Genomic DNA, 12,210 nt, shown 5'->3' on the forward strand with positions numbered 1-12,210 from the left:
ACACATGATGTTCATCAATACAATGTACTGATATGCTGTAGGTCATCAACACATGATGTTCATCAATACAATGTACTGATATGCTGTAGGTCATCAACACATGATGTTCATCAATACAATGTACTGATATGCTGTAGGTCATCAACACATGATGTTCATCAATACAATGGACTGATATGCAGTAGGTCATCAACACATGATGTTCATCAATACAATGTACTGATATGCTGTAGGTCATCAACACATGATGTTCATCAATACAATGTACTGATATGCTGTAGGTCATCAACACATGATGTTCATCAATACAATGTACTGATATGCTGTAGGTCATCAACACATGATGTTCATCAATACAATGTACTGATATGCTGTAGGTCATCAACACATGATGTTCATCAATACAATGTACTGATATGCTGTAGGTCATCAACACATGATGTTCATCAATACAATGTACTGATATGCTGTAGGTCATCAACACATGATGTTCATCAATACAATGTACTGATATGCTGTAGGTCATCAACACATGATGTTCATCAATACAATGTACTGATATGCTGTAGGTCATCAGCACATGATGTCCATCAGTACAATGTATCGATATGCTGTAGGTCATCAGCACATGATGTCCATCAGTACAATGTATCGATATGCTGTAGGTCATCAGCACATGATGTCCATCAGTACAATGTATCGATATGCTGTAGGTCATCAACACATGATGTTCATCAATACAATGTACTGATATGCTGTAGGTCATCAACACATGATGTTCATCAATACAATGTACTGATATGCTGTAGGTCATCAACATATTATGTTCATCAATACAATGTACTGATATGCTGTAGGTCATCAACACATGATGTTCATCAATACAATGTACTGATATGCTGTAGGTCATCAACACATGATGTTCATCAATACAATGTACTGATATGCTGTAGGTCATCAACACATGATGTTCATCAATACAATGTACTGATATGCTGTAGGTCATCAACACATGATGTTCATCAGTACAATGTACTGATACGCTGTAAGTCATCAGTTCAAATGTATGCTTGTTTTCCTTCTGATTTATAGGACATAAATAATTGATCGCAAAATGAAATAAGACTTTTCTCCAGTTATACAGACACGACCCCCACATCCATTTACATACTGCATTTTCCCCTTCTAAAGGTCACTGAACTCCTCAGTAAAAAATAGCAATTCTTGTATGAGTTTGACTTCAAACCTTGTGCAGTTACAAATTTGGTTGATGACACTATAAAATGAAATTAACAAAAAAATACATGTAACTGTTAAACAGACTGTATTTCTAAACTATTTGGTACAAAACTCCAGACATTATCACAAATATCACATCTTACACCAGTTTGACTTCGGAACGTGTGCAATCAAATACTAGGTCACTGTAACTATAAATAGAAACTAACAAAATTTTCATGTCATTGCCCTAAAGGCTCCTTTGCTTCTAAGGTTCTTGCCAAACTTCAAACGTGTTCACAAAGATCATCTTTTGTAGGAGTTAGTTTTGACCTTCTGTGGTTAAAAAGCTAAGTCAACTTTACTATCTTAAAAAAAAAATGAAATTTGGATGTCACCACTCTAAATGCTTCAGCTTGTCTACCGGGAGACTTAAATTGTGACATTGATAATACACCAAATGCATTGTCTTCCATTAAAAACCAATTTACCAGCGCCTAGCATCATTTTATTAGTTCATTCACGTCATCAAATCAGACATCATCTTCCAGTATTCCACAGTCCACTCTGCCATCTAGGTAGCATTTACATAAAGGGTACAAAATTCAACTTATTTATAGTAACCGTAAGCTACATTGGTACTACAGAAGGTACAAATGCGGATTCCTACAAGAGCTGATGTTTGTCAACACGTGTAGGTTACCATATGTTTAGCTTAGTTGTTGAATTCACCAACATTTAGATATATGTCCATGCGTATCATTTAGTCGATTTATTTGATTTTGGTTTGTTTTGTGGGAGTATGTGGTTCCTCGATCGGAGGGATGCTGAGTCTGGCAAAGATTCTCCTACAGGCCTTACAGTTATTACAGTCAGAATGTAGCCCAATCGTCTTGCTGACAGACAAGTTCCATGCCATCAAACGCGAGGATCGGCTACACGTCGACCCATTGGTATCCACGTGAGTTGACACAGACGTGACGATCTCATCACGTGCTGTAATCATTGGCAACGTGTTCCTGTCCCCGCCTTGTGACGTGGTATCGTTTGGTGATCTCTGATGGTCTGAGGGCCTGTTACCATCCGGAGAATTCGAGTAGTCTCTATTCTGTGCATCTGTTGGATCCGCACTGTTTGAACCATGTCTTTCATCACTTCTAAAACTGTTGCATTTATGTAACCTATCGGTATCACTCGTCACTGACTCATTTGACGATAGCCCTTGATCAACTTTCGGGGTTGTTTCTCGGTCGGTATTCAGTAATTGTTGGTAGTCAAGGTTCAGTAAAAGCTGACGGTCGATAATAATTGACGTCTGGTTAATGTTTGAGAACCTTTTCGGTTGCCGAGGTGACGGTATACACTTCGGCGTCTTATCATTATGCAACGAACCAACGGAATGGCCGAGACAAACGCCGGGACATGAATGAGGTACATTGGACAACTGCCCGAGTAACTGAGCGCGCAAGTTATCGCTTATTTCCTTGATCCGAGCTTCTTCGGATATCGAGGATGATTTCCCAGCAGGACTCTTGTGTTCTTTAGAGCGCTTTGCTGTCATATCTAACGGTGCTGTTGGACAAACGGAATGTTTGTCGGGAGCTTCTGACGAGTGTAATGTCTGTTTTACCGGTTGCTGACAATACTGTCGTTCCCGCTGTTGTCGCTGATAGTTTGACCATGTAGATGAATCGGTCATTAAATCGTGTGTCACAACATTTAGGGAAGAACCAGGACAATAAAGATTCCGGTCCGGTCTGGATTCAGATTGATAATTTTTCACAGAGGTTAGTGGAGGTGGTACACTGTGCTTCAGTGTTCTATTGGCCGTTGGGAAGAATGCTTCCGATTTGTCTAGGACGGGTGTGTTCATACTATGTGATAGATTTGAAGGCATTGACAGCTGATTGATATGGTCATGAGATGGCATTTGTTCCTGGTTTTCTTCTACCCAAGACCCTGACGGGTTTACATCGATGTTACGTTGACTGTAGTTTGTTAGGGGATGCTGTGGATGATTCGATTCCCTAACCGAATGGTAGCGACATCTGTCATTGGTAAACTGCTCGGTAAAATCTCTGACGTTTATATTTGGACATATCATCAACTCGTTTTGTCTTTTTCCACTCGCCAGGAAAGCAAGGCGTCTTCTCCGCTTTCTGGAATACTTAGTTTTGAAGGTTTTTTCCTGATTTGAGCATGAAACATCACATGTTGTAGTGTTTATTGTCACTGGTATATCGTCATTGGCGGTTGGTAAATTACAGTGCATGCTCACGTGACCCTCTGCTATTGTCGAGATGTATTCTTTAGTCATTGCTGAATCGGAACGCTTGCTTTCGTGGTCATCGTTTAATGTTGAAAAATGTTGCTTATGTTCATTGTTTATAACTGATTCAGATCTGCTGTCTTCATGATCTCTGTGTAAAGATGGATCATTGTGTTCGTCTTGGTGCAACACTTTCTGTGTGTTTTGATGCTTATCCTTGGTGTATAGTGTAGACACAGTTGATTCTCCAGATTCGAGCACTTCTTTTAATAAGGGGTTAGATCTATCAATTATATTGTCGCATTGTACGCGTGCTCTTGTTAGGATTGTATCTTGAGTTTGCTCCTCCAGTCGCGAAGTGTTTTCGAGTGAGCATTTTGTGTTTCTTGTGATCAATTCTCCTTTTTTCCCATCGTTACTTATTAAAGATGAATGTGCGGTATGTAAATCTGAATTGTGATCGAATTCGGCATTTTCTGATTCCGGAAACTTCTCAATAGGTTGCAACCCACAAGCTTCGCCAGGTTTTTGTATCAAAGACACAACATTGGGAACAAGTGTGCCACTTTCAGCTGACGAGGACGTGCCTATGGGTAAGAGTGTGTCACGTTTAGAAGACGAAGGCCTGTCTATGGATACAGAAGTGTCGTCTTCGGGTTTTGAAGACGTGCCTGTGGGTACAAGTGTGTCACCTACAGGTGATGAAGGCGTGCTTGTGGATACAAGTGTGCCAAATTTAGTAGACGAAGGCCTGTCTGTGGATACAAGTGTGCCACCTTCAGGTGACGAAGATGTGTCTATGGTTACAAGTGTACCACCTTCCGGTGAAGGAGACGTGACTGTGGTTACAAGTGTACCACCTTCCAGTGACGAAGACGTGTCTGTGGTTACAAGTGTACTACCTTCCGGTGAAGGAGACGTGACTGTAGTTACAAGTGTACCACCTTCCGGTGACGAAGACGTGTCTGTGGTTACAAGTGTACCACCTTCCGGTGACGAAGACTTGTCTGTGATTACAAGTGTACCACATTTCGGTGACGAAGACGTGTCTGTGGTTACAAGTGTACCACCTTCAGGTGACGAAGACGTGTCTATGGTTACAAGTGTACCACCTTCCGGTGAAGGAGACGTGACTGTGGTTACAAGTGTACAACCTTCCGGTGACGAAGGCGTGTCTGTGGTTACAAGTGTACCACCTTCAGGTGACGAAGACGTGTCTGTGGTTACACGTGTACCACCTTCCGATGACGAAATCCTACCTGTTGGTACAAATTTGCCACTTTCATCTGATGAAAACGTGTCTGTGGGTGTCATTCGGTTAAAACTCAGATCAAGAGGTCCGGCCTGATAGCGACCTGGGGGAGAATCATCCCGGAGTTCCAAACACGATCCAAAAAGTGGGTAAAGCTGGCATTCGTGCTGCTTCAGTCTGTCCTGAAGAGTGATCTGACGTGTGAAATATTCCATACTGGTCACTAGGGACACCAAGTTTATTGGTCACTAAGGCTACTGATCACTAAGATTACTGGTCATTATGCTTTTCTGATCGCTAGGGCTTTCCACTAATGTTCTATTGGTCACCGAGATCTTTGATCATCAATTTTACAGATCACTGCGATTTGTCACTAATATTAAGGGTCAATGAGGATTCGGGTCATCAAATGTACCGGTCACAGGGACTCTTCACTTTTACTACTGTCACTGCCTTTTCTGGCCACAAAGTTTACCGGCTGTGGGATTTTTCATTAATGTTACCTGTCACTGAGGTCTCTGGTCAACAGGCCGATCACTGGGACTTTTCCATTAATGTAACCGTTCACTGAGGTCTCTGGTCAACAGGCCGATCACTGGGATTTTTCCATTAATGTTACCGGGCACTGAGGTCTCTGGTCAACAGGCCGATCACTGGATTTTTTCATTAATGTAACCGGTCACTGAGGTCTCTGGTCAACAGGCCGATCACTGGGATTTTTCCATTAATGTTACCGGGCACTGAGGTCTCTGGTCAACAGGCCGATCACTGGATTTTTTCATTAATGTAACCGGTCACTGAGGTCTCTGATCAACAGGCCGATCACTGGGATTTTTCCATTAATGTTACCGGGCACTGAGGTCTCTGGTCAACAGGCCGATCACTGGATTTTTTCATTAATGTTACCGGGCACTGAGGTCTCTGGTCAACAGGCCGATCACTGGGACTTTCCATTAATGGTCACTAAGGTTTCTGGCCTTCAGTCTACCAGTCACTTTTCACTGATGTTACTGGTCACTTAAGACTTGAGGTATGACATGTTTGATACTGGTCCCTTAGGTCCTAATGACAGTATCATAGCGTCGCTGACTGACAGTACTTAGTTTTCCATTCTCTGGCGGACGGTTCACGCTGATAGTGTCAATGAATAATGCATTATAACTCGGCAGAAAAATTAGCTAATAATACACAAGGTCGGGATACAGACACGTTAAGACTTGTAGTTAGCCGCCGCCATGGCCCATCTGTAAGTAGATACAGAGAAACGCACAATATACTTGTGTTGTAACTTCTACGTATCAAAGAGGTTAGAAGAAAATAATTGTCAATCATCTACCAAGTAACACATTGATTACTTCTCTTTAATATATTCCACAGCTGTTGTCTGTACCTAAACAATAATGACAAATAGAAAAATACATACAGGAATCGATTTCATACATAAAATATCGAACGAACATCACTGTTAGCAAACGATAATTATTTATTCAAAATTAATTTACATCGTCTTCACTGTGACAAGGGAATTTGTGTGTGACAGTGGTTTGGAGTAAATATATATTATTTTCGCGTGAATGTGCGGAGTTATTGTATGATTTAGATTGTGCGTGTATGAATGTTTTTATTTTTTTGTAGAATGTGGATTTTGTATGTGTGGAAGTTGGAAGACAATTTATATTTTGTGAGTGTGAAGGTGTGCAGAATATGTATGTTTATGTGTGAATGTAAACGGTTTTGTATAACGTGTGTTTTATGAGTAGTGATTAATTTTCCCAAGTATACGTACCGTTTGTGCAGATACTGACAGTACTCAACAGCAAATGTTATCACATCAAGGTATTCTTCAGTTAACCGACCGATAATGGTGATATGTCTCTAAACGTTCTGGCATCTTCAACAATGTGTGTTCATGGATTTTATCCCCGGCTGTTCTACTTTTCTTATTCCCGGGACAGATACTAATAACAATGTGTGACGTAAAGAAATAGCGACGGTTCAGTGAACTGTTCCCAGGTATATAACCTCGAACACATGTATTATTTAACATTGTCACGCTTGAGTATTGTCATCGAAGCATTCCTGCTTACATTGTTTTGATACAGTCGAAAGAATTTTACAAAAGATACTCAACCTAATTTATATTTATTTGTCATACTTGATCAATGATAGAAACTAATGCTTTACCGTAGATTCGATACTTTTATTTTTCAAGAGGATCAATATGAATGCTTTACCAGAGAGTGTCGAGTTCAAATATTTTACCCAAGAATCAATACTGATATTTACACCCGAGAATCGATACTGATATTTACACCCAAGAATCGATACTGATATTTACATCCAAGAATCGATACTGATATTTACACCCAAGAATCGATACTGATATTTACATCCAAGAATCGATACTGATATTTACACCCAAGAATCGATACTGATATTTACACCCAAGAATCGATACTGATATTTACACCCAAAAATCGATACTGATATTTACACCCAAGAATCGACACTGATATTTACACCCAAGAATCGATACTAATATCTTTACCCGAGAATCGATAATAATATTGTTACCCGAAAATCGATACTGATATTTTTACCCGAGAATCGATACTGATATTTACACCCAAGAATCGATAATAATATTGTTACCCGAAAATCGATAATAATATTTTCACCGAGGATCGATACTAATATTTTTACCCGAGGATCGACACTAATATTGTTACCCGAGGATCGATACTAATATTTTTACCCGAGAATCGATACTAATATTTTTACCCGAGAATCGATACTAATATATTAACCCGGGAATCGATATTAATATTTTATCCGAGAATCAATACCTATATTGTATCCGAGAACAGATGCTAATATTTTTACCCAAGAATCGATGCTAATATTTTTACCCGAGGATCGATATTAATATTTTTACCCAAGAATCGATATCAATATTTTATCCAAGAATCGATACCTATATTGTATCCGAGAACAGATGCTAATATTTTTACCCAAGAATCGATGCTAATATTTTTACCCGAGGATCGATACTGATATATTTACCCGGGAATCGAAAGTAATATTTTTACCCGAGAATCGATATCAATATTTTACCCGAGAATCGATACTAATATTTTATCTGAGAATCGATGCTAATATTTTTTACCCGAGGATCGATACTAATATTTTTACCCAAGAATCGATATTGATATATTTTTGCCGAGAAACGATACTAATGTTTTTACCCGAGGATCGATACTGATACATTTACTCGAGAATCGGTACAAGTATTTTTACCCAAGAATCGATATTAATATATTTTTTCTCGAGAATCAATACTAATATATTAATCCGGGAATCGATTTGATACAGTCAAAATGTTTTTGCAAACGATACGCAACTTAATTTTGATTTATTTGTCATACTTGATCAGTGACAGAAACTAATGCTTTACCGCAGATTCGATACTAATATTTTTACCCGAGGATCGATACTAATATTTTTACCCGAGGATCGACACTAATATTTTTACCCGAGAATCGATACTAATATTTTTACCCGAGAATCGATACTAATATTGTTACCCGAGAATCGATACTAATATTTTTACCCGAGAATCGTTATCAATATATTTTACCCGAGAATCGATATCAATACATTTTTACCCAAGAATCGATATCAATATATTTTCACACGAAGATTGATACTAATATTTTCACCAGGAGGATCGATACCATTTCTACATGAAGATTTTCACAAATATTTGTTTATCAGAGACCGATACTACTGAATGATTTACAACAGGGCTCGTATCAACGTGTACCGAGATTATATATTGAAAATGTATTAGAGAATACACATGCTTTACCCAAGGACCGAGAGAGATGAGGATTCTCTGTCTTATATTTGTAACTAGAATGGCAACTTGTATGATACAATCCTATTTCTCCATAACATTGTCCAGATTCTATATTTAATACATCTCAGGCTTATAGCCTCATAAATGAGAAATTCTAAATTGTTACGTTGAGAAATGTAACCTGGATGTATCGTAGAAGATGAGTTCAGGTAAGTAGGACATAAGGTGGAATTAGCAGATGAACTCGGGTTAGCAGAAGATAATTGAGATTAGCAGAAGATAGTTGAGCAGGAAATAAGTTGAGATTAGCAGATGAATTAAGATAACCAGGGGTTGAGATAAGCAGGAATCCTAACGAGGGTTGAGAGAGATTCTTACAATGTAGGAGATGTTGATATCCTGAAATGGAATAATTGGATTATCGGATCAGTTTTTGTGACGTCATCGACTCTCTGCCTGTGTGTATTTGAACAGTCGGGTGAGTTTTCACGACGTAATCGACATTCGCCATGCTTGTACGGTGTGTATTTTGTCTATCGGGTTAGTTTTCACGACGTCATCGACATTCGGCATGCTTGTACGGTGTGTATTTTGTCTGTCGGTTTAATTTTCACGACGTCATCAACATTCGCCATGTTTGTACGGTGTGTATTTTGTCTGTCGGTTTAATTTTCACGACGTCATCAACATTCGCCATGTTTGTACGGTGTGTATTTTGTCTGTCGGTTTAATTTTCACGACGTTATCAACATTTGCCATGTTTGTACGGTGTGTATTTTGTCTGTCGGTTTAATTTTCACGACGTCATCAACATTCGCCATGTTTGTACGGTGTGTATTTTGTCTGTCGGTTTAATTTTCACGACGTTATCAACATTTGCCATGTTTGTACGGTGTGTATTTTGTCTGTCGGTTTAATTTTCACGACGTCATCAACATTCGCCATGTTTGTACGGTGTGTATTTTGTCTGTCGGTTTAATTTTCACGACGTTATCAACATTTGCCATGTTTGTACGGTGTGTATTTTGTCTGTCGGTTTAATTTTCACGACGTCATCAACATTTGCCATGTTTGTACGGTGTGTATTTTGTCTATCGGGTTAATTTTCATGACGTCATCGACATTCGCCATGCTTGTACGGTGTGTATTTTGTCTATCGGGTTAGACAGGAGAGCTGTATGCTTACTGCTAGTTCTTCGGACAGAAGAGTTGTATGGTATTGATAAAGACAGCAGTATTAACAAGTGTATGATACATATAACAAGAAATTCAATTCATAACAATAACAAGATTTAATGTTACATGACACTTAAGAAAACGATTTGATGAAAATGATGTTAAAAACAAATACATATACATCTTGGATGAAACTCACAATATAAATGTACCTACATGTATCTTGTTGAATATAACCTATTTTTTCAAACATCCTGTATACATTGATGAAAATAATATCTACTGGGAATCATTTAAGGACAGGCAGCACACAACCATGAGTATGCTATCTAAAATGCATCTTAAATTCACAGATAATCTCATAATACAACAACTAAACATCACAATCAATAAAAGAAAGGCAAAACGGCAGCGCTCTACACACAAGGTCTTTAGTCTCTCAGTTACTGCCCCTGATAAAAAGTTCAGCCCCACATGTATAAACCCTACCCTGAATTAACTACCACAATCCTTACCATGGTGATATAGCCCCACATATATAAATCCTACCCTGAATTAACTACCACAATCCTTACCATGGTGATATAGCCCCACATATATAAATCCTACCCTGAATTAACTACCACAATCCTTACCATGGTGATATAGCCCCACATATATAAACCCTACCCTGAATTAACTACCACAATCCTTACCATGGTGATATAGCCCCACATATATAAATCCTACCCTGAATTAACTACCACAATCCTTGCTAAGTAATACAGTCCCAGATAAAAAGTGCCAGAGACAATTATGACCAGAATTTTAAGTAAATGCCTTTCTTTTTTTTCACACTTTTTTGACTTTTGACTAAGAAATCCTTTTCCACCAAATATCCTGCTTCTCAGGCCTTTGGTTTACCAGAAGATTTCTTTTTACAGATTTAATAAATGTTTATCTCTGTGTCCTTCAATATGGGCCTAGGTCATTTATTTTATATAAGATGCAATCACCCGAATACTATTATTCTTCCCCTTTTAGTAAGTCAAAAGAAGTTGTTTAAAGATTTAACTAGTTCACCAAAATGTGAATACAGGTCAAGATCATTTATTTTCAAACTTTGTCAGGTGTCATCCTGGGAACCTATCAGCCAAATAGCTTCTGTGCCTTTTGGTAAGACAGAAGACCTTGTTCAAAGGTTTTAATTTACATTAAATTCCAGTGACCTTGAATAAAGGTCAATGTCATTTCTTTTCACAAACTTTGTCAGGCTTCACCCTCAGAACTAATCACACAAATACTTTGCTTCTGTGCCTTTTAGTCAGAAGAAGTTGTTTAAGGTTTAAATAAATTTGACCTATGACCTTGAATAAGGGTCAATGTCATTTATTTTCCAGAAACTTTGTGAGGCTTCATCCAAGCACTCCATTGACCAAATATCATGACATTTAGTCTGCTTGTTATGGAGGAGAAGTTGTTTATGTGGAAAATTGGCATCTGACGTAGACACATGCCAGATGCCATGCAAGGGCATTAGCTCATTTGGGTCTCCCAGTCAGGTGAGTTAATAATTCCTACCTTTAATTAACCTACTACAATCCTAACTATGTTATATAGCCCCAGATAAAAAGTTCATACAAGATATTAATCTATCACAATGCTTACTTCTGAAATATAGCCCCAGTAAAAAACTTAACTTAACCTACCATAAACCTTACTACAGAATAGATTCCTAGATGAAAAAAAAAGTTCTGTGAGATGTGAATGCTCCCACCGAGAAGGCCTTAGACCTAGGCTTCTGGAACACAACATCTCACACTTTATCTGTGCATAAAACCTGACCTAATTCATTGAAAGACTTAAGTTGCTAAGATATTAAAATTAATCAAGTGATGACTGTCAAAATTACTATATATAATGAGGGTGATCTTGGCTTTGACCTTGGGGCTCCTGAAACACAATATCCAAAGTATACTCACAATTTACCTTTGTATAAAATTTGACAAAAATTGTGGAAAAAATGAAGTCACTAAGTATTTAAACTGAACTGGTTTTTACATATAAAGCACCACTGACTAAAACTGTTAAGTGTTTAACTTAAATTAGTTGAAGATTTCCTATATAGATATAGCAAGGTTGAATTGGCTTTGACCTTGAACCCTGGAAACACTAGGATGTCAAAATGTTACTCATATTTGACCTTTATGTAAAGTTTGACCAAAATCGGTCAAAGAATGAAGTTGCTATAAAAAATCAGGATGGGATGAAATTGGATGGGATAGGATGAACATGGGCAGCACTATATGCCAACCCCCAACCCCACTCCACCAACTCCCATTTTAGGGATGAAATTGGATGGGATAGGATGAACATGGGCAGCACTATATGCCAACCCCTAACCCCACTCCACCAACTCCCATTTTAGGGATGACATTGGATGGGATAGGATGTACA

The 12,210-nt window shown here is 38.4% G+C and overlaps 1 protein-coding gene across 1 annotated transcript; it reads right to left on the reverse strand.

Moving 5' to 3' along the window:
• Nucleotides 1-1,990: 1,990 nt before the first annotated feature.
• Nucleotides 1,991-4,954, reverse strand: LOC132554923 (uncharacterized). The gene has a single exon (XM_060219253.1). The coding sequence runs from the start codon at nucleotides 4,952-4,954 to the stop codon at nucleotides 1,991-1,993; it is 2,964 nt and encodes a 987-aa protein (XP_060075236.1).
• Nucleotides 4,955-12,210: the final 7,256 nt, after the last annotated feature.

This window comes from Ylistrum balloti, unplaced genomic scaffold (genome assembly GCF_031769215.1).
Source record: "Ylistrum balloti isolate Yb309-2 unplaced genomic scaffold, AGI_CSIRO_Ybal_v1 Utg370450, whole genome shotgun sequence".
NCBI classification, from domain to species: Eukaryota; Metazoa; Mollusca; class Bivalvia; order Pectinida; family Pectinidae; genus Ylistrum; species Ylistrum balloti.